Source organism: Anguilla anguilla, chromosome 4 (genome assembly GCF_013347855.1).
Source record: "Anguilla anguilla isolate fAngAng1 chromosome 4, fAngAng1.pri, whole genome shotgun sequence".
NCBI classification, from domain to species: Eukaryota; Metazoa; Chordata; class Actinopteri; order Anguilliformes; family Anguillidae; genus Anguilla; species Anguilla anguilla.
This window is the reverse complement of record NC_049204.1, coordinates 14,201,183-14,225,563: the sequence shown is the minus strand read 5'-3', so window position 1 is coordinate 14,225,563 and position 24,381 is coordinate 14,201,183. Positions and strand designations below refer to the sequence as shown.

The 24,381-nt window shown below is 39.5% G+C and overlaps 2 protein-coding genes across 2 annotated transcripts in view; one reads left to right on the top strand and one right to left on the bottom strand.

Annotated features, from left to right (window-relative positions):
• Window positions 1-15,059, bottom strand: part of LOC118226061 (SWI/SNF-related matrix-associated actin-dependent regulator of chromatin subfamily D member 3) — a 70,972-nt gene extending 55,913 nt beyond the window's left edge. The window contains exon 1 of the mRNA XM_035415303.1: window positions 14,802-15,059. Coding sequence (XP_035271194.1) covers window positions 14,802-14,813 — 12 coding nt within the window. The 5' untranslated portion in view covers window positions 14,814-15,059. The remainder of the gene's footprint in view (window positions 1-14,801) is intronic.
• Window positions 15,060-20,161: 5,102 nt separating this feature from the next.
• On the top strand, window positions 20,162-22,892 carry LOC118226062. Its single transcript, XM_035415305.1, has 4 exons — window positions 20,162-21,102; window positions 21,355-21,504; window positions 21,636-21,728; window positions 22,053-22,892. Exons 1-4 carry the CDS (start codon window positions 20,212-20,214, stop codon window positions 22,170-22,172), a joined length of 1,254 nt encoding a protein of 417 aa, XP_035271196.1. The 5' UTR covers window positions 20,162-20,211; the 3' UTR covers window positions 22,173-22,892.
• Window positions 22,893-24,381: the final 1,489 nt, after the last annotated feature.

Here is a 24,381-nt window from a genome sequence, read left to right as displayed (position 1 = left end):
GAATGTTTCAGGGGAGAACCTACAAGGCATTTCCTGTTTGCTGTAGCTATAGCAACCAGTTTCTTTCATTTCCCATTTGTGGACAACCGTACGGCCTAAAGCCGTGTGATCACTGCAAGGGAAGCAGGGGAAATGTGTTATCCTGAATTTCAGATATGTATGCATAAGGCCGTCACAAACAGGCTGACTAAGATATATATATTGACTGAGCTCTGTTGTGTTATATCATGGCTTTCCATTGCAGCCTAGAGAAATCCCAATCCAAACAGAACTGGGTTCAACAGACAAACATCGGGTTTGTATCATTTGACTGATTTTTGTCATCTGTATATTGAGATAGTGAGCAATTTCTGTGATTCTGACTTGTCTACGGCTGAATGAAGACTACCAAAGGGTGACAGTGGCCTTCACACACCTGGAAAAGTAGGTTAGGTGTCAAGCGATTAGACACCTAGTTTTTACTTATTGCACATGACATTGGGATCACCACCTTGCATTTGTTTCTCTCTCTCACCTCCACAAATATCGAAGGGAATTTTTTAGCCATTGTCCTTATATATACAAACAACTAGTTAGTTCTGATGTCATTTGGAGTTCCCTAGTTTGAATGCCCTGAGCATGTAATAAAATAGAAATATGTGGTGTTCATTTTTTAAATATAAATATATTATTATAAATATTTGAAAATATAAAGTAAGCATCTTAATTTCCCTACAGTATAAACAACAGTTGTTAAGACATATAAGTTTGGAATTTATTTTATAGGCTACACCAGAAAGAAATCCAAGGTCCATGTGCTATTGGCCATGGCACACATAAGCAATGTTCCTAAGAAACATTGATATCCTAAGAAAGAGGATATCAATACTGGGTGCACTTAACAAGTACAGTTCACAAAATCCCCGTCCCTCTCCGAACCTCCCCCTCACTACCCATCTTCCGCCGTGGCCTGAAGACTCATCTCTTCAGACTATACCTAGACTAACCACCACCACGCTGTATATTTCACTCTAAATCTCCCCCCCCCCCCCTTTTTTTTCATGACACTTGTTACATGTTGCCCCATCCCAGCACTTTTTGGTAATTTGTATTTGTCCTGATACTGTAGCTTATTCTTCTGCCTAGTTGGCTTTGCAGAGGTTAGGTTTGAATAGTGTTCACTGTGTGAACTAAACTGTGTTCTTGGCTAGAAATAGCTGTACAAAATAAGTATTGTACCTTTCTGAACCTGTGTTAAGCAGTTGTCTATGACCATGAAATGCACTTTATGTACATCGCTTTGGATAAAAGCGTCTGCCAAATAAATGTAATGTAACAAAATATTGCTTGATTTTCAAAAGCAGGATTAATTTGTCTGTTTTTATAAGAGGTATTTTCCTTCAAAAAAAGCATAAAAATGAACCTTTTGAAAATAATGTCATGGTGCTTAGCTCTGCTTTTGAAAACATAGCTCAGCTTTTTAAGAAAAAGCCTTAGATAACCTAGTCCATCCATCCATCCATCTATTATCTATACCTGCTTATCCTGGGCAGGGTTGTGGGGGGTGCTGGAACCTATCCCAGTGTGCATTGGGCGAGAGGCAGGAATATACCCTGGACGGGTCGCCAATCTATCGCAGGGCACACACACCATTCACCCACCATTGACTCACACACACTCCTATACATACCTATGGGCAATTTAGAGTCTTCAATTAACCTACCTGCATGTCATCCATTTTCTTTATATCTCAGTCACTGAATACAGTAAAAACTCCACTTAAGTGTCAAAATGTTCAGTATTGCATGTCTTTCAAAGATACAGTCCCAGATGTCATAACAAGGAAATATGTAGTTTTTGAGTTATAAAATGCATGTAAGTCAATGGACTGCATTAGCTTCTATTATATTTCTAATTTGGCCACTAAATCCAATAGAAACTCCATTCAACCATCAAAATTCTAAGCATTACATGGTTAATGTAACTGATTATTTTTCAGAGGGGTAGCCTGTAACAAGGAATTATGAATGGAGGCTTTAGCTGGATACAGAGCTGTCATACCCCAAATTTGACAAATTCCTACTTGTCAGGACAAAGTGAAACAATGCATCTGTTGATTTCAATTGTAGCCCCATAGTTACTGTCCCACAGATTGTTAACTACCCTACGAATCAGGATTTATTTGAAATCTATATAGGCAAATTAAACTTGCAAATGATACTATGAATTGTTATATTTGTTATTTTGCAATTTGTGAGAGATAAAATCTGTACCTGTGTCTAGTGTTGCATCACATTTAGTAATTTAGTTTCTGTATAGTGTCTAAATAGTATTTTTTTAAATACATTTCACTTGCCAGAAATAATTAATTTACTTTGTATAATGTCACCAAAAACTACATGAAACCCCAATCCTTTGTGTGTATTATTGCCTCAGATATTATTGACTGAATGCCACTGCACTTGTTTATACAGTACATATAGGTTTGAAAATTAATAAGTTTCATTAAATGTGCTTTATCATATGTTGGAGACTTATGTTGGCCAACATGGATATTGATGACTGAATTAAACTGAAAAAATAAGCCGGCTACTGCAATATGATTTACAGTACAGTGGGGTGAGCCACACTCAATTCAACTGATTGTCAGTTATTGATTAACTAAGCTGGCTCCTATTTACCATTTCAGATGCTATTGCAAACAAAACCACAAGATCAGGTCCAGATTACTGTTTTCAGCACTTACTTGTCTTCTCCCCTGCACGTTCAATTTATGCATTTTTCAAAGTTGATTCTTAAACTAATTACATCTCACCTAAATGGCTTTGTCGCCAAGTGGAATCCAAACAGCATGACCTAAAATCGCCTCGTGCTCTTTTCCCTTTTTGACAGCCGGGGCATTGATTTTCCGTGACATTTGTGACCACAAAGTGCAGACCCACAGAAAGGCCGTCAATGTAAATACACGGAAGCGCTCAAGCGTGTTCCTTTAAAAAAAAAAAGAGAGAGCGCTGACATTAATGCCTGGTCTGCCCATCTGCAGTCAGGAGGCCCAAGCGGACCACTGAACAAAACCCCAGAGCCTCCCAGCCATTCACTGTTTCACCAATCAGCCCATAATCTTTCAGCTGCATTCAGTCATCAGGGGACGAGGGGACAGGGGGACACACGGAGGGCGGGCGTGCTAGAGAGAAAGGATTCGCGTTTTTTCTGGTAGGGTGCTGACACTATTCCTGCAATGGTCACTTTATAACGCCAGAACTGGGGGGCGTGTTCGGCAGCAGTGGTAAAGGACAGTGAGCATCCGAATCTGACGGTGATGATTTCACATTCCAGGTAAGGCAGCTAAGCTGACAGTGTGCCCTACCTGACTACAGCTTGGGTGAAGGCTAGAATGGACTTACACTAAGATTTTCTTTGTTACAGGAATGACAATATTTTCTCCGACAAGTCCGTTTCTTAAATTCGATTTCTTGGGAAACTTGTTTTTATATTTTGTTGTTCCTGGCACCTAATTGGGTCTATCAGCGAGCAGCCTTCCCTCAAGCTGAGCTCCCTGTCCCTGAAAGGAGGTACTGTTAGCTACTGCATGCTCACCAGAATTTTTTTAAAGTCAGTGCTTTGCCAACAGACGTGAAAATGGGAGCATGAATCTAATCCTCACTGTCTAAAGCAAGCTCCACAGCTCAGGTGGATTGCACCACAGATGCTGCTGCCAATGGGACCAGTGCTGACAGTCATACCTATGTGTCAACACACTGTTAGAGATCAATCTATCATACTGTTTTCATATAGGACAAAGACAGTGCAGACTGCAGCTGAATTACCTCATATTCTTACAAAATATTTACAGAAACTAATGATTATCTAGTTGGAGGCAAAAGCTATCAGTTATTCATGTTTTCATTATTGTATTGGTGACTGCTTTTGCATTAGGAATGGGCACATTCAAATACAGAGAAGTATGATGCCCACAGCATTTACAGTGACCTCAGTAATGTTTGGGACAAAGACAGATTTTTTTCTTGATTTGGCTCAGTACTCCGCAATTTTAGATTTCACATGTGGTTAAAGTGCACATTCTCAGCTTTTATTTAACAGTATTTTTATATATTTGGTTTCACAATATAGAAATAACAGCACTTTTTGTGCATAGCCCTCCATTTCAGGGTATGATAATGCTTGGGACATATTAAAGTAATGTAAATAAACATGTTTAGTACGTTGTGGCATATTCTTTGCATACAATTACTGCTTAAAGTGACCACAGACATCACCAGGCACTGAATATCTTTTCTGGTAATGCTCTGCCAGGCCTGTACTGCATCTTCAGCTCTTGCTGTTTTGGGGGGTTAGTTGCCTTAAGTTTAATCTTCAGCATATGAAACACATATTCAGTTGGATTTATATCAGTTGAATGACTTGGCCAGTCAAGAATTTCAGGTTTTTGTTTTTGAAAAACTTCTTTATGCTTTAGCAGTATGTTTATTATGATTGTCTTGCTGTAGGATGAAGGACTGTCCAATGAGTTTGGAGGCATTCAACTTCATCAGATAAGATGCTTCTGTACACTTCAGAATTAATTCTGCTGCTCTCAGTAGCCATACATGCCTAAACCATAACATCCCCTCCACCATGTTTCACAGATGAGAGGGGTGCTTTTCCCCCCATCACTCTGAACCAAGTGACTCTTGGCCTTATCTGTCCACAAGACCATTTCCAGAACTCTCTAGGCTCTTTTAGGTGCTTCTTAAAAAGCTATAACCTGACCATCCTGTTTTTTTGCAGGAAACTAGTGGTTTGCATCTTGCAGTGTAGCCTCTGTATTTCTATTTGCGAAGTCTTCTGCAGACACTAGTCACTGACACAGCCACGTCTGACTCCTGTACCTGATCTGTCAGACAGGTGTTTGGGGTTTTTTCTTTATTCTTGTAAGAATTCTTCGGTTATTAACTGTATAGGTCTTCCTTGGGCTACCAGGCCCTTTGTGATTACTGAGCTCATCGGTGTTCACTTTCTTCCTAATGATGTTCCAAAAGATTGATTTTTCTAAGTCTAAGTCTATGTCTGACTGTTTCTTTCTTATTTCTCAGCTTCGTAATGGCTTCCTTGACTTTCATTGGCACAACTCTTATCCTCCTGTTGACAAACAGCAATAATACATTCCAAAGGCAATCATAAGCCTGCCTTATCAGAAAACTGAGTAATCGAAAAATTCCGATGAAGCCATTTGTCCCAAACATTATGGTGCCCTGAAGTGACAGGGGGTGGGGGGAAATCAATCATGTTTTTGGCAACACAGGTGATTACTACCACAGATGGGATATTTTTAGTCCTACTTCATAGTAAATGGAGGCAGAAGTGGATGAGATCTTAAATGTGACTAATCCTGACAGACATAGAGAGAGACAGAGAGAGAGAGAGAGAGAGAGAGAGAGAGAGAGAGAGAGAGAGAGAGTACAGACAGATGCCGGTACGTGTTATTTTGTTGTTAATTGCACACACAGTGCAGGAACAAAGCTGGCATATGCAACTGGAAGTGCTTTGTTTGGGTGTCCTTCTATGGCCAGAGCAGCCTCATCAGCTTGACAAATCTTCAACAAATACACAGTGCAGAAAGACAAAGATGTGACAGCGAGCTCAAGCAGAGCAAATCTGTGAGACATACTGCAGGTTACATAAGCACTTTGTAAGAACACTGAATCTGCTTAGGAGGTAAAATCTGAGCACGATCAATTTATCTAAACTGAACAGTTTATCTAACATGAACATGTGCTAAACTATAATACATCAAAAACTGTCCTTACGGTTATTACACAAGTGATCTGTTGCCCACTGTGAGGTTATTTATTGAAATCATTTCACCATAGTCACCATATAACCTGCTTGGTCCATGCAGGCATTTTCTTGCTGTCTGGAGTGGACGGGCCACCCACATCACAGTGAAAATGAATTACTGGCTGAAGGACAAACTCCTGGGAGCTGCTTGAGGCCCACAGCTTGATACTGGGCATTAGCCTTTAAATAGGTCAGTCGCTATGAGCGCAGACAGTCTGCTTCTGAACACTGAGGCCTGGCTCGTACAGGCAGAAGTGCAGAGAAGGCCAGCAATTTCCTAAAAGACACACCACTGTGAACACAGGACAATTTAATTTTCTGCAAGATAAAAATGAAATGAAATGCACTCAGCCAAAAAAAAAAGACTACTGCCTCTTCCCTTCAAATAGACTATTAGCCACATTTTAACAGACTTGACACAATATATTTTCAATCTATAATTTTTTTTACGATATCCCACAAAATGATCTTCATATGTAGATATAGGCAATAAATCTATCACTCAAAAAGTTTTGAAGGATGTTTTCTGAAGTCTTTCCATTTAAAAATATTTTCCGTTAACATGAGCAATTCCTGAAAATGTTTGCTTCAGTGCTTATTCTACAGTAGCAGCAGCAGCAGCAGCACAGTACATTAGGAGCTATTAGGCTCAGGCTTGCCCCCATCTCCTGGCCCCTTTGCCACAACGGCTGAACCACGACAGGCAATTCCTGCTTCAGGGTGCGACAGGAACACTACAGCTACACTGGCACTTCCTCGCTGAGTTATGAGTATTCTGCAGGCTTCACGTAAACAGGCTTAAACTCTCCTTCGTCAGCTGCCTTTCATACCGATGCTCCATACAGAAATGCCAGAATCATCCACTACACTTTCGATACCAAAACTCCCCTACATTTCTGAAACCAACAGAAAGTCTGTTGAAAACACATATAAACAAATTAAAATATTACATTTAAAGGGCAGAAATGCATTCAGAAAACCTAATTCTGTATTCACTTTTCTTTCTGAAGCCACACTAGACTGGCACTTAACAATGAGATGTAATTATACCTGTCTCTGTGCACCCATGTAACTAGTTCCAAACAAGCTTTGATAAAAATATAGTTCATAAGGCTAAGTGAAGAGTATAGTCTATAAAACTCTCTCTTCACCCTCTTGGCACTACTTTCCCAACGGTTCTAATTTTCACATTCAATGTACACAGTGCTAGAGCCTAATGAATTTTAATGACATTCCCTTTTCTGCTTATTATCATAGAGGTTAAAGCAAGGTATTAGATGATGTGTCATTTCTATGAGTTATGGAAACGCATTTATCTCATGTTCTGTTTGAGCAAAGCTGTGTAAAAAAAAAAAAAAAACGTCTCTGCCAAAAACCTCCATTCAAACTGAGTTCTTACAAAAAATCGCTGAGACATAGGAAGTCACCAGAACAAAGTGAGTCCTTTCGTTTTTGCCATTAGACCACCAAACAGCAAGTTCTATCTCTGTACCATTGAAGGCAAAACATTCCAATCCGATGTGTCTGATGTGAATATCTGTAACACATTCTCAGAAGAAATGGATCCTAAAGACTCATCTGCCTCTCCAGGAGGGAACCTTATCTAGTTCAAGAGTTATTTCTCTGGCAAAATTATTCAATCTGGAAGGTCTCACTTTTCACACCTACCATACAGGGTTCAATAAAGAACCAAATAGGGTTCCCCAAGGGAGCCAAAGAACCTTGTATACCATGTAATAAAACCAAATTTTATATTAATTTCTAGAACTCTTAAAAAGGAGTGTCAGTCCTACTGACCATAAACGTATTGGCAATAACAAATGAATAACCATCACTATCATACTATACATCCCTCACCATGCCACTCCAAGACTGACTTCAGAAATGCATTGAGAAATGCATTGAGACCAGAAGATTCCGTATCAGTCTGTTCAAAAAGAACACCAGCCATGCATAAGAGCAATCCAGAAACATATCTCTGAACTGCTATAGCGCTGGTCTGTTTAATGTGAGCATCTCTGTGTATCACCTTACTTCAGCCTTTGAGAAAAGCAACCCCACTGATTCACCCACACACCAGATGGCCTTTTGAGATCTCATACTTACTCAATTGAGGAGATTACATCATTGCGGATTGTTATGTAACTGGCCCTATGACAAGAGAAAGAATAAAAGTTCAGCCAGCTCTCAGCCTCTCCATCTAATGTATTTTCCAACCGCCGGTGATGCTCATTGACTCAGACACATAATGAAAGAATTCAGCCACACAAAACGTACATGCCATGAACCTCTATTTGTCTATAACTTGTGACGCCGCATTCACCCATTGCAAACTCTCTGCTGCTCATTAGCACACAGTAAACTATTATATTACTCATACGAAAGCATCACTCATGAAAAAAATAAATGATAGAACTACCATTTATTCATCAAATCTAATTCATTGCAGATTTGACATTCTTTTAACAGATTTTAAAAAATTACCACAATGCTGAGGCTGATGGGCAAGTACAAAAGTGTTAAATATTGCAGTCATGTTTGATCATACAATTTGCTCATTCTCACTTTTCAGCACAATTAATTACCTTTTGTTTTTCGTTTTTTCTTTCATAAACAATTATACAGGTACACAGCAAATAAAAGAAACAAATGGTGTAATTAAATATGCTAGGAGTCTCTGTGAGTTGTTTTTATATCATGAAGTGTCTGCAAGTAAACTGTCACTTATTTTTCATAGTTGTAATCAATAAATATTTAAACATTACAAGGGCAAGCAGGTTATTCTGTGTGTTGCCACAGCAATTGCCGAGGAGCTTTCTTATTTTTAACATTTTATAGATACATTATTATACCTAAACTATTATTAATAGAAACAAAAACATCAAAGGACATGGATGCTTTTAGATACTGCATGCAGATTTGCAATGCAGTGATGTACACCATAAGTGAATTCTGACCATAGCAATGCACGCAAGTGACTTCCATCAGTATAAACATAATTACAGCAGTATTCCCACTGTTGTAATTGGCAGTATACATATACTGTCATGCGTCTTAGTACTTTCTTTGACGTTAGTATTCCTTAACACATTTTTCCCTTTTTCACTACTTTAACTTCGTACTGGTTGGTATTCTGGAAAATCCTCCCATTTCCTCTTCCTCTTCCTGTCTGACCTGACTTGCCCTTTGGAGGTCCTCTCACTGCTGTTCAGAGAGGTTATCTGTCATGTCTCTGCCCAGGGGGGTTTGATAAAAGATGTTCCATACAGTGGAGTGGTGGGAGGGAGGGAGGGAGGGAGGGAGGGATGGAGGGAGAATAGTGTCTTTGCGCTTCACACGCATCTGGCACATGCGATAGAGCTTAAAGCCAGCAGTAAAAGAACTACTACTCACCACAGCTTTCAAGGTTTGACGGGGAGCAAATCAGGTTTTTTAATACTAATGCAACAGAGCCATGGTCCTATCCTGACAGCCCACAGTGAAACTGTGCACCAGAGGGCTTAGCAACGCAAAGGGAAAGGCCAGCACAAGAAGTGCGAAGAGACGTTTTACTAATATCGCCTCATCCTCCTCATCATCTGTAAATGACAGACTTACAGATTTATAGAAATTACCCAAATACAACTGGGATCTTCATAATAAGGTTGCATTGATATTGTTGTCAGCCATCAAATCATGATCTGTTAAAATGCATGATTGTTATAAGATCTCTTGATAAGATCATTTTCCAACAAGGGATCATAAAACCAATATTTTTCCATCAGTAGCATAAGCATTCTCAGATAAACATTCTGGCTACAGATTCTATTCATGTTTACTTGCAACATGTATACATTTTTTGTTTGCATTTATATGTTCAAATGTGCATTTTTATTTCTATTCATACGGAAAAATCAATGAAAGAACAAGAAAAACATACACCTAAGTTGTCAAACAATCAGACATAAACCATATGAGAACAAGGACAAAGGGTACCAATGGCATATCAAAAATTGTCATTAAAAATGGAAAATCAAGAATCAAGGCATGAAACAAAGAAGGCAAAACAAAAGTGGAAAAAAGTGTGAGAAAAGATGATCTTTGTCAATTTTATGGGGATAGCGTGATGTGTGTCTGTGCATGCATCATACTGCTAGCTTGCTTGTACTCTCTTCCTTGGTGTGGGGTAGCTTGTCATGGTGCTGGGTGCTGGCTAGCTAGTCATGAATAGAGCTCCTGTGTCCTGTATCTCTGCTGCCAGCACACCGCCTCTCTACTGCCAGAACTCCTGCAGAACTCCTGCAGAGTCAACACATGGACACGGAGAGCCCTGAGGTCTCGGGCAGACGTCCAAAGAAATTAGTAGATTTGGCCCCCGGGGAGGTGAAACGTGCCAGGCCCTGTGGTGTATGTACATGTCCCACACCCCCCCCCCTCCCCCGCCCCACCCCGCCCCCTCAGGCAGGGACACTGCAGGAATTACTACTCAGAGGTGAATTGTACAGGCCTACTGGCACACTAATGATGCCTTAGCTATCTGCTAAGAACTGAGATCAGGTGAGCCCTTCAGCCTTGGCCAGTAATCTTCCCAGAAGGAGAACAGTCTAACAAAACCTACAGTGAGGAATCCTATATATCCCTTTCTGACTAATCTGTCCCTTGGCCATTAAACTGAGCTCAAGGTTAGCAGCAACAAATTCAAACTGCACATACCTTTTGCACTTAATAGCATAGGGTAGGCAGTGCCATTGGCCTCTGCTGAATGAAAACAGAACCTAGAGCAGTGCCATTACAAATGTTTGACTCCCCGACATGTATGCAAACTAATGTACTTGCAATGATAGGTTCTGGTCTGCAATATAATGATTAATAATAATAATTATTATTATTATTATTATTATTATTATTATTATAATAATAATATTGACCCAGACTGTAATGGCACTGCCTACCCTATGCTAGTAAGTTTAAAATGTGAGTGCAGTTTGAATTTGTTGATGCTAACCTTGAGCTGAGCTTAAATGGCACAGACAACATATATATATAAAGGACTATAAGGAATATATATGCGCTGGAATTTATATAACTATAAAGGAATATATATGTGCTGGAATAGACATAAAAGGGAGATTTTACATTATTTTCTAATTTAATTTCAGAATACATACAAGCCTATGTTAGACTATCAATAAACATGGACAATGTTTACTACACAGGATCCAATGTTTACTATAAAATGTCCCACAGAAGTAAGAGGCAAATAAAGCTTTCATAACAAAAAAGTTACTAAAATGTTTAGTAAGTAATCATCTAACTAAACCTCATGAATGTTGTATATTTTGTCTCTGTATATATGACATTGCAGTAGCCAACACATTCCAGGAGTGTTATTGCATGGAAATTTAATGTTTTTCTTTTGTCTGAATGGAAACTTAGCACTTTAGATTACAAACCTCTGCAACATAGTTGTTTCTATTCGCTATCCTTTCAGCTGTTTCTCTCATTATTACATAATCTGAGAGATAGTTTTTTCTATATTTAGAGAACCATTTTAAACTTTTCTAAATGGCTGCCTGAGATTCTTACATAAGATTTAAAACACAGCTAAAAGTCCACCGAAACTGAAAACTCTTGAAATGACTATCATGAGTACTACATGCATGTTTAAATAATCACAACACTTAAATGCAAACATACTGAGTTGCAGTGGAACTGACATTTATTTGCCAATGTCAAGTTCAATCAACAGGCTTACAGAGCCAAGCCATTGTGCAAATAAGTGTACCCTTATACAAGCAGTTACGCGTCTGTGCAGAAGGCAAGGCTGCTGTGCATTCCAGACATCCCTGCTTCTGTAAACACCACAGTGCTGCACTCCATCTGTAAGCCTTCACAAAGCCCTGTTACCACTGGGTGCTGTTGTGGAGGGCCAATCACTAATTACTTCAGTAGGAAATGGTTTTTGTATAGAGTACCACAGATTAGTAAATAATGTAAGGTCTTTGGTACTGTGTCTTTGGTAATGATTTTTGTAGATTTCACGGCAATATTACAATATAATGAACAAATCCTTACTGCATACAGAACGTATCTGTAGATCTGCAAAGCATCCTGGTCCAAATTTCATGGCAGATGAAATTTACAGCAAATATATTTTTGCTGTAAATCTTAATACAGTAATAGGCCTATTTGACTGCCAAAGTTTCCCAGCCACACAAGGCTACGCTAACTTTACCATATTTGGATAATTTTCAACATTGATCTTTGAAAAATTGTTGAAAGGAAAGTTCATAATTTCACATAAAAACCAACATATCCATATTTCCACACTATTGGAGAGATCTCTCATTGTCACAATCAGGTAAGTAGCCTGTTCAGTCACTTTTTTGCAAAGTAGTATAATTCGTAATTATACTATACTGTAATTTGTAATGTAATTAAAGTAGGTCTGAATTATGAAAGACTACTTTCTTGTTACTGTTACTCTTCTGAACTGTGGTGCAGTGGATAGCTCTGTCACCTCACAGCAAGAAGATTCCTGGTTTGAATCCTTTGTGGGATTTCTGAGTGAAGTTAGCACATTCTCCCTGTTATTGTATGGGTTTCAGGTACTCTGGTTTCCTCCCACAGACCAAATACATGCAGATTGTAGCATATTTGCCTTGTTTTTGCATATCATGGTGTGGATCCCTGTTCAAGTATTGTGGTATACTGATGCCAGTGATTCTTTTGTGATGTCTGTTGAGGTCTACTGCATTTCGAGTTGACAACTAATGCCTGTCTTTTTACTTTCGATTCACAATAAAGTATCAGCCGTGGAAACAAATTTCAACTAAAACATTATTGTATTTCCACATTTCTGTGTATAGATGGCTATATACATCAAGCAGGTCTATATTATCTACGTTGAAATTTGTAATTGCGAGAAATGTCCAGACATTTATCTTACACTGTATATTTGTACATCTGTAAATGTATTTCTCGTAAGTCCATCTTTTAAAAGTAACTTCCATAATTGGCTGTCTGTCCACAGCCTTAGAGAAAAAGCAGTAACGGTAATTAATGGAATTTTAATGCATATATTGGCATAAAACCCATATGTGAGCATTAAAACTCAAATATGTATTTGCAAAATCATTTTTATGTTCTGACCAATCTCAGAAACTCTCACCTCCTTGAGAAACAGGACGTTATGTTAGCTAAGCCAGTTCTGAGTAAAAAAGACTACAGAGAATTACCAATCAAATTTGTGTGAAGTCAGAATTGCACAGGAAATGTCTGAGCTAACACAGATATTGCCTCTTATTCAGGTTCTGATATTTAGATAAGAAATAGAATAAACAAAATAATTAATTAAATTGTGCGTTATGAACACAAGTAACAACAGCAAATGCATTCTAATTAAACAAGCAGACCACTTTACGTAAACCACACCTGCAACATTTAAAACTAAACCACATACTTTATTCTTCTTCTCAAAACAAAAATATACTTCAGTAACATATTAAAATATTAACATGAATTAATATGTAAATACATTTTTTTGGTTTGTCGATGAATGGATCTACTTCAGGTACTAGTGCACGCATCAGTGACCGCAACCCTATCTAACAGGGAGTACTATACATCTCCCCTACTAAACAGGAAGAAAACCAGAAAAAAACCCCAGTGCCTAGAAGCAGATCCAAACAATAGGGGGTGCTGGGGTGGTTGAGGGTGAGCACAAACCTGAGCAGCAGCCGTGAAGCATGCAAAGCAGCTTGTTGGTTTAAAAAGGCGCTCCATTGGTGATGTGTGCCTGTGATTGGATGGGTAAGAGAAGAGTGTTGCATGCATGCAATTGGATGATTGTGGAAACGCGTGAGTATGCCGTTAATGGGGCCAACCGACTGGTCGGCTGCAATTCAGAGTTTCCTGACAGAACTTGCTTTGTGCATTCTGTGTGCGCTGCTCATTTTAGCCGGTGCCATCAGTCTAGTTTATTATTTTTCCATTTTACACACTGATTTATGTAGCAGCCTTTGCAAGACCAAAATAATTTAATCTCCCATTAATCAAAAGACATGCATGTCTCTCTCACGCACACACACACACACACACACACAAACAATACGACAATTTATCAAAATGATAAGACTCACTGTACAGACAGTAATAGTTCTGTCAGCTTGTGTGGAGAATGAGTAATAAAAACTAAATCTTGAATCTGTGCAGTGTAATGAAAAAGGGAGGCAGAATTTAAAACAGCATAATGTTACAGCAACAAAGAAAATGTCCAGATTAATAGATGTATTTTGGGGAATAGAAATGAACATATGAGAAATGCAGACTCAGTCATTCGTTAGTTTCGTTCCTAGTGGTGGTGTGGGGTGGAGGGTGGGGGTGGTGGGGAGAGTCAGAAGGGCCTGGGGCAGTGAGATGCTGTCTACAGTATATTCCTCCCATTACTCTTCAAGTGTCTGTTTCTCACTAGTCAAGGTTAACAAGCCCCCCGTGTCTGCAGCGTTACACAGAAGACAGGGAGGGCGGAGAGAGGGAGGGGAGAAGGGGGCGTCTGAGGGTTAAGAGGAAAGAGGTGGGTCATGGCAGTAACGTTACAGTAAAATGTGTACTTATGCAGCAAACCCCAATAAAACCCGTATGAGTTATAAAATATTCCAATAGTTATCATAACCGTTAAACATTGAATATTCAATTTTTTACTTTTTTTATCGAGTTAAATTTTAAATGTATGCTCTAAATTTGCAAGTGCAATAATTTACCCGAAATGTAACTTATCATTCGTTCTTTCGCCTACTGCACGAATAAACTAGACCCGGGTGCAAAACTCCCCTTCCTACTATTCTGGTTGGCAGTCAGCCTAACGATGCCAAGGTGGGCTGGGCTGGGCAGCGCAGCATGGACTTCTAATGGTGGACAGAAGAATTTGCATTACAGACGAAAATTATATTTACGGGGAAAAGGCTGTAGACGCTAAGAATGCGATGTCGCCGCAAAACTCCTACCTTTCTTTCCATGGCTGCAATGCAGTCTCCAGTCTCGAGGCTGTTGCAACAGAAATAATAATATAGTCTCTGTCCGGCGCTCTAGTTCTGAACTTCCTCACGGTTCCAGACTGTGATTCTCTCACACTACCCCCTGGGTGTTAGCATACGGGTAGATGGATGGCTGGTGGCTCGGAAGGCGCTGAGTCTAGAGGATGGAGCCGGGTCTGGTGAAGCTTAGTGCGGCTGAGGCAGCGGCGCAGGCGCGGGCGCTGCTGGAGACAGGATCAAATGAAAAGGGGTTTAGGAGGGAGCGTCGTCAAATTACCCCTTAGAATCATAGTGAAATGCCCCAAGAAATGTGTTGGCAGGGAGATCCTGGATAATGTTATTATAGCGCCAGTGAAACTAAATCGAATTGCACTCTCTTCAACGCCTATCAGCGAAAAATAATTTAAGATCAATCAGGGGTTCTATAAAACGGATCTTTTTTCAGTTTCAGAAACTGTTTCACGAGGTAGGACATGCACCATGGCCTTCATTTAGCGCCTGAGCTTTTCAATGTAGAATGAAAAGACTAGATACTTGTATCATCTGATCCGAGTATTGAAAAGGACCATATTATTATGAGCACATATTGTGTTTTGACCCATTCAAAATGACAAAACTTATATTGCTGTTAATATATAAATTATTAGACATGTATTGCAATGAACAAGACGTTTTTCTGATGTTCAAATTTTCAGTATTCATTTTCTAATACCATTGCCAGCAGCACTATACAGAGCTGCATTCAACTTACTGCTCCACACATTGTGATACTATAACGAAAGGACACTGTAAATGCTTGGAGAAGAAGTGTAAATTTGATACTAATTTAACATGTTCCTAGGGTATGGAGTATGCTGAGTTCATGTCTTTATTGTTTCATTTTATATTCTGTTTTCTTTTCCTTGTATGGCAACAAAGATATATATACAGTGTAGTGCATAAGTATTTGGATAGTGACATAACTTCCGTTGTTTTGACTCTATACTCCAGTGCATTGGATTTGAAATTAAACAATGGGTATGGGGTTAAAATCCATCAGACACATAACCAAATAACCAAAACATTGGATGTGTCAAAACCAAATTTATGGTTTTTTACATTGTTAGGAAGCAATAACAACCTGGTAGGCCATAGAAGATTAACACTAAAATCACAACCAATTAGCTGAAGCTATACACATTGAAGACAATTTTGAAATAAAGACACTGGATTAATACAAATACTTACAACAAGAGCTGGGCCAAGCAATACAATCATTTATTAAATGTTTTTAAGCACCTGGTCGGATTGCGAAAGCAAATATGCAAAACTGGAACCCCACCCTATCTTCAGTCCACTAGGACATAATCACCAATTTCAAATCAATATTAATGGTCATTTGCACATCTTATGATTTAAACAGCTGTGGTAAAATTCAGGGGGTGGGAGGGTGAATAATATAAACACTAAGTGCAAAGTCAAATAATGAGGTAGTCAAGAGGTTGGAATCATGTGGCACCAGGTTTTCCACCAATAGGAACAGAGAGTAATGTCTAACTCCCTGAAAGGTGAATACCGCTTCTGACGCCAATGAAATACAGTTAATACAGGCACAAGATATTAACATTGACATGTAGATTAGATCTATGTACACACACAATCAACATAAAAATGAATGTTCCCAAGTAGTTAACTTAAGTTATGCACATTATGTGTGTGTGTGTGCGTGTGTGCGTGTGTGTCTAAGAAAGATGATGACAAATTTTGAACACCCAAAAGTTGATATTAAGTTAAGTGAGGGGAATAACCAAATAAATAAAATAAATAAATAATATTACCTGACCAGGTCTGAGCTGTTTTGCATTGTATATTGTTCTGGGCTTACCTCTTTTGAAATTAATGTTTGATGGCTTCTTGTGCAGCATGGTGTGAACTAAAAAAGGACTGGCAGGAAAATTTTTAAAAACCCACTGAGTAAATACTGTCAATGAGCCAATAGGCATAGACTTAGTTTTTATAAAAATTTTTATAAAATTTTTTTGCAACCTGCAAAAAGCGCTGTGTGATCAGGGCTGTTAATACAAAGGCCAACGGCAATTGGTGTTGAGATTTTTTATTTAAATTTCTCGAACACATAAATGCAGTGGTTTTGTCCCTCCGTGACTTTTCCTAAATATTTAGGTTTTAAAGACCTGTGTTTTTAGAATAAAAAAAATCGCCCTGGAAAGTAAATAGACAGTTTTAGCAGTGTTTCAAGAAAACAATTGTCCATAGCACTTCACTACTTGGCATTGGTACCAGGTGCAAATTTCTTTCCTCTCCAGAGTGCTATTCAGCACTTGAATGGCCGTGCCATTTCTTCCATTGATAAAGTGAGCGGGCCAATCCTCTAGTCTAGTGAAACTAATTTACACATATAATCACTCAAATATTTACAGAACAATAGGGTGATGAAGATTAAGAATTTCACAAAATAGGAAAGTGGGGTTAGGATTGCTATGATTTAACAAGTAAATGCATCTCATGAACGACTGATGATAATGTGGCTTTTTTGTGTAAATTCATTTGTAGATTTGGATCTTTGGAGCGTGAAACTGGAATGCTGTGGAAGTGTAAGTACTGTGTTTTTTCTTCTGGAAAGAGAGCTCAACTATTTAAGCATTACTGCTTAAAACATGGAAGCTACGCCAGAACGACTCCAATTCCATGCCTTCATACAGACTGTCTGTGTTCCTTCAAGTCATTTAATGCTCTTAAGGTGCATTTAACAAGAAGTCACTCCAGTCAAGTGGATGCTGGACAGACAAGAGGAGCCGATCAAATCCCTGTCACATTTGATTGTCCTCATTGTCATTTTAAAGAACTCTGCACAGAATCAGTATTTTTCTCCCATTTGCGTCAGCATCCAAAAAACCACGAAAGAGTTAAGTGCCCATACAAAGACTGCAATTTTGAGAGCCAGGTCTACTCAACATTTAATGCTCATAAATATAAAGAACACAGGCTTCTCAGCCAGAGGCAGTTGATGCCAGACATTGCTGTGCACATTGAACCACATAATTTAGATGTGCCACAAGACAAGGTTTCCCACCATTCTACAGATCCTACAGATTTAACCGTAGACGAAAATGAGGAAAAGGACCAAATAGAAAATTTGGATAGTTTGCGGAATCAACTTGAGCATAATTTAGCCTCAATTTTTCTTAAAATGCGGGCCATTCTACATATCTCTGACTCAGCAGTACAGGAGGTAATCCAACAAATAAATCAAATATTTCTTCTGTCAAAGCCCCTTTTTCTTGTAGATATTAGTCGTATTCTAAATGAATTGTCAGTGACAATTAGTCTGTTGTTAGAGACATTGTGACTGCCTTCACAGAGAATAACCTGTTCTTGAAATTGGCTGATGCTGGTGAGTCTCTCTCTACAATCAGTAAAAGAGCATCATACTTTCAAAAATATTTTTCCATAGTAATGCCAATTGAATACAAGCTGGACAAGGACTCAAACTCGATGACGTATGTGCCTATTCTGAAAATGTTGCAGCAAATTTTAAACAGAGCAGATGTTCTTGAGAAGGTCCTCACATCTGATGTCATTGCTTCTGGATTTAACACTTACAGGGATGGCACTCACTACCGAGAGAATGATTTTTTGATGACCGAGAAATTCAGGATTCTACTTGGCCTTTACATTGATGATTTTGAGATTTCCAACCCTCTGGGCGCCTCAAAAAAGAAGCACAAATTGTGCAGTGTGTATTGGGTTCTTGCCAATCTTACATCAAAACATCGGTCTTCTCTTCAATCTATTCAGCTAGCAGTTTTTTGCAGGGCTAGTGCAGTCAAGCAACATGGCTACGCAAAAGTGTTTCACCCACTTGTTAAAGACTTGGTGACACTTGAGAAACATGGTGTCTTTGTTGAGCAGTTGGGAGAAAGTGTTAAAGGAACTGTGCTATATGTGTTAGCTGACAACCTCGGTGCTCATTCCATGGCAGGATTCCAAGAAACGTGGAGCATCCTTGCCGGTTCTGCATGGGAGCAAGGAAGGACATCCAGCACAAAGAAGTACGGCCAGGAGAATTTGAACCCAGAACTAAGCAGCATCATGACAGGCAAGTTCCTGAAGTTTTAAAAGATCCAACATTGGTGAAAGAATATGGGGTGAAAGCTAGCTGTGTCTGAAGTGATGAGTTGGAACATTTCCACACAGTCAGTGGTTTTCCGCCTGGCATAATGCATGACCTCTTGGAGGGTGTCATCCCCATTGAAATGTCCTTGTGCCTTAGTGATTTGATCTCCAGAAAGTACATCTCCCTTGAGTCCTTGAACAAAACCATCAAACGGTTTGCTTACAAATTCACTGAAAAAACTGAGAAACCCCAGATGATCCCTGCTACATTTGCCTCCAGAGGTACCATTGGCGGTAATGCTCACGAAAACTTGGCACTAATTTGACTTCTCCCTCTCATGATTGGGTTTGAAATTCCAGAGAATGATCAAACATGGGAAATTTTAATGCTTTTGAAAGACATCCTAGAACTGGCCGTGTCCGTCAGATTCACAGAAGATTCTCTTGATTTTCTTGCTGCTAAGATCTCTGAGCACAGGAGTTTACTTTTACAAGTATTTCCTCATTTCAAATTATGCCCCAAGCACCACTACATTGAGCACCATTCACAGCTAATAAGGAGGTATAGGCCGCTCAGAGATGTGTGGACAATGCACTTTGAAGGAAAGCACAAGTTTTTCAAGCAAGTGTTTCGTGACACAATAAGCTTTAAAAATGTGCCACTAACTCTGGCTGAACGGCATCAAAGAATGATGGCATATCATGTGGACTCCTCCTCATTTTTTAAGCCATCCATCGAAATTAACAAGGCAACGACTAGTTTGGTTTCTTCATTTTCTGAGAGTGTTCAGCAGCATCTGAAACAGAGATATTCTGTCCAGAACACTGCTCTTGTTACATCCTTGTGTGCATTGATGGCATCAAATACAGTCCAGACATGGTTTTGTCTGTTGGCACTTGTTCATGTCTACCTGATTTTAGGCAAATAGATAAAATCATTGTAATTAACAGTGACATTTTGTTTGTATGCAAAGTCCAGACATCTTGGTACATAGAACATCTGCGTTCTTATGAACTTTGCAGTCACGTGGCAACAATGTCAGTCACCAAGCCCTCTGATCTGGATGACCCATTCCCTCTGGCGGCCTACAGAATTAGGGGAAGGACATTTGTTACTCTTAGACATTACATCTTGTGTTAAATGGGATATGCAGATTGTAGTGTCAAGTGCCATAAGGTAACTCTTCTGATCCTTTCTTTAGATACACAGAGCACAATGGACACCACTATCCTAAGGGTAATTGTAAATGAAAACGACATCTGGAAAATGAAAATCCCTGGGAAACCACATTCATTGGACGCACTGGTACAACAACTTGAGGACAAGCTGGGGATTCCGCACAAGTTTACCCTTCAGTACGAGGACCCCGATTTTAACAATGCCCTTGTCAACCTCACTGACATTTCCGACTTGCCTGAGATGCCGACTTTAAAGATAATCTCCCTGGCAGCAACACCTACACTAAGCACAGCTGACGCAGAGATTCTCTCTACGTCATCTGGAGAACAATCACCTCTTTCTCGCCAGTCTCCATGGCCAGCCACCTTTGAAATTCCTAACTTTGCCGTGGATGTTGAGTACAGATTACGTCAAGGCAACCTAATATACACGAGAGATGAGACACATCTACAAGTGCCCCACGACATGAAGCACAAGATTCTAGAGAAACTTGCTGAAACGATGTATAGCTTCAAAGCATATCCCCATGATGAAGAGTTCAGTGATTTTGCATCTACCCTGTTCAAAAAGCACCCATGCCTTACTGAACCAGGCTCTTCTAATGGATTGAACGGCTGGAAAAATAGCCTCAAGTTTAAAATGGGTAATTACCGCACCACACTGCGCAGAGCTGGATGCACAGATGTGGCCATACATACAGGGAAAAGGGGGAGTCAAGAGATCTTGAGGAGCGTCAACAGACCTAAACGATTTGAAATCAATTTTCTACCCAATTTTCCCATTGGGGAAGATGAGATCAGCACTGAGTCTAAACGGAAGGAGCTTGTGGAGGAGTTGAAAAAACACCACCCAAGTGCTACTTTGATATCCAACAACATGGACACTACTTTTGCCTTGAGAAGAAAGGAGTTGGTACACTCGGAGCCTCCCGTGAAGGAGACATTAGGAAGGTGGCCAGCACTCTTCACAGAGAGTCAGGTAAGTCAGAATTGCATCACCTTTTATCTAGTGAGTTTTAGAGAACATGTTCAGATGCCTTTTTTTCATGAAAATTTGTCGTGTTATTTAACTTAACATGTTAACAGAATCGGCTTCAATGTAAAAATGTGGGCTAAGAATTACAGATTTATAATAACACTTGTTAGAAAAGTCCCAACATGGCCACTCAATATAGGACAAACATGCTATCTAAAATTATATTGACTTGTCTTTTTTATTTCCTTTTCTTAGGTTCTCGCAGAGTTCAATCGTATCACAAGCAAAAATCTGAAACAAGAATTCTTCACTGCCCTTGATAGACACACCCCTCGTTTCCTGGAAATTTTCCATTCAAAGGGTGGAACCATTGGACAGAAGTTTCTCGACCAAATCACATCCCAGGTAACCATTACATTTTACTGTAGTTAATTGAATGTAGGGAAGATAATACTGTAACTGCATTGTCCACTTAATGATTTCGGTGATAATCTGACCCTCTGGGGGTGCTATTCTCTATTGTAATTATTTTTCAGAACACAGACATCAAGGCGAAGCGCACAGTTGTTCTCCGTGGCCTTCCAATCGTCCTTGGAGATGAACAAACAGACCTTTTCAAGATATGTTTTGTAAGTGGTCTTGTAATCTGTACAATCTTTCTCTAGCATACTAAATTGCTAAATATTTTACAGGTTCCCTGATGCCCAGTTATGTCACTAACCTCCATACACCATGCTATTACACCATCATATCAATGCAGTTTTTTTTAATTTTTTTTTTAGGTGCTTCTACATTCTGATGTGCACCAATTTGGCCTTTATTGCTCTTAAATGACATTTTACCCTTAGGGGTAGCAGTGAATAGTTCTATTCCAATGAAGAGCCCTTATTCTTATAGGTTGTTTGTTTCTTTTACCATTGATAATCTTACCATCGATACACTTGTTGTTGTAGGACTGCGATGACTATGATGTGTCCCCTCTGGAGAGATGGAAATCTATACTCAAAAATCGCAAGATTCTAGATAAAGTGTGTACACATGCTTCACTTCTTACTTCTTACTACCATATATAAACCACAACACCACAACAATAAACAGGAAATGTTGATGTTGTGTCAATGATATTGTAGGCACCATGGTCTACAAAAGACAGTGAACTACAAAGCCCATATGTCTACCTCAGAGTGACTCACGTAACCACGCCCCCTACTACAGCTTTCCTGTAACAGTATTGGCTTACTGTAAATTCGGAAACGCGCTGCCTTCAATAAAAACGGAGGTTGGCGTTGTTCCGCTGTCGTTCTCTTCTCTTCTCCACATTCTTCCGCTCTCGCTTCCATTGTTCTCTCCCTGGACTCGCCACCCATCTCCCGTCAATCTCCCGCGTGAGTCAACACCCCAGGAACAGTTCGCAAGGCCTGCAGCGGAGCCATGTCCGAATAACCTCGGTGGCTGTTGGCGGAACGAGGCGCTACGAAGCGCTATTTTTAGAGGTGGTCGAAGAACTAGGAGAACCGCGCACGACCGACGCATCCTGCAGAGCGAGTCCCAAGAAGCAAGCCACTAGCAGAGGATCCGGTTGCCTGTTTTGGAACAGAAATGAGCGACCAGCTTCCCCATTCTACCACAACCTCCTCGGACTTCGCACTGGAAATCAGGAAACATTTTAAACAACCAACTTAAAGCAAAGGACACTCAAGTAAGGCTGTAACTCTGGGCTTAGTATAATTAGCGACGGACTGAATGTAGCCACATTTATAATTGGATGTATGTAACTGTGACGGTTATTGTGTTTAATGGTTGACATAAACATTCTGTTTGTTCGGTTGGCTCTAATAAGCCATCCACCGCGCTGCGTTAGTTATAATATGTCACGCACAGAACATATCTTGCATGTGATCTACTAACCGGTGCTAACACGGCATGTTGATCTCTATAAACATACACCCATATCCATATATCCTTTATAACTTATCTGTTTGGTATGCTTCGTGCGCCATTGTTTTTCTCTAGCTTTGTCTACATTCAAAAATCCCTCCATTCATACTCCACCCCAACACGTGTCCGCTGTACACAGCCCCCACCTAGGAGAATGTCCAACATTCCTCACTCACATACTTGCAGGCACACACAACACCGACCTACACAGACGCACACAGAACACCTACCCACACGTGCACTCACATAGTTTATCACATCATAGTAGTGAATTGTGCTTTGCCCTTTTCGGTGCTTTGCTGAATACACTTTATTATATGTACACGGTCGTCTGTATTTATATTACTCTTATGTTGAATTGAGTCAGCCGCTGCTAATCCAAAGAACTTAATCAATACCTTCACCCCCTTTGCTAAATCATTTATATTAATTTAGTATTAGCTGAATGATATTATGGTTTGGTTAAGATTGACTATAATGTGTGATTTTAATAATTTAATTATTAATTTGAATGGCTAATTTATAGTTTGTACAATTATTATGAGACTGATTATTAGGCTACATGCTGGCGTCACCTGTGAGGATATGTGACAGGAGCCAGAAAACCAGGCTTAAGTGCAGGAAAGTTTATTTTGAGGTTTTTTATAGCATATGCAAGCTGAAAAGCAGAGCTTCAAATGTATCATACATGGAGATTGGACAATTACTGAGGAAGCTGTGCTGTTTTGACATTTATGCTGAATGGGCTGCCAGAAAACCAGGGATTTTCACTGTCAAAGATACCAAATTACACATAATGCATTGTGATGGTAAATGTTTGGACAGTGAAAAGATTTTTGTTGTTTTGGGTCTGTACACCAGCACACTGGATTTGAACTTAAACCATGAATTTGAGATTAAAGTGAAGACTGTAAAACTTACTTTGAGGGTATTTGCATATATTGGGTGAACCCTGTAGGAATGACAGCCCTTTTTATACGTAGTCCCCCCATTTTAGGGGACAAAATAACATCACCTTTATGTTATTAAAATAACATCACCTTTACCATTCAGGATGGGTGATTGACTTAGCCGGTCAAGAGCATTCCACTTTTTGGTCCTGAAAACCCCTTTGGTTGCTTTAGCAGTATGTTTGTATGTGAAGCACCGACCAGTGAGTTTTTAGGTATTCAGTTGGATCTGAGCAGATAATGATTCTGTATGCTTCAGAATTCATCCTGCAACTATTTAGTCAGTAGTCACATCATCATTAGAGATAAGTGACTTATTTTCTACTATTTTTTCTCTTCAAGATTTTTCTACGGAAGTCATCATGAGGACACAAGAATTTACAGGTAAAGACTT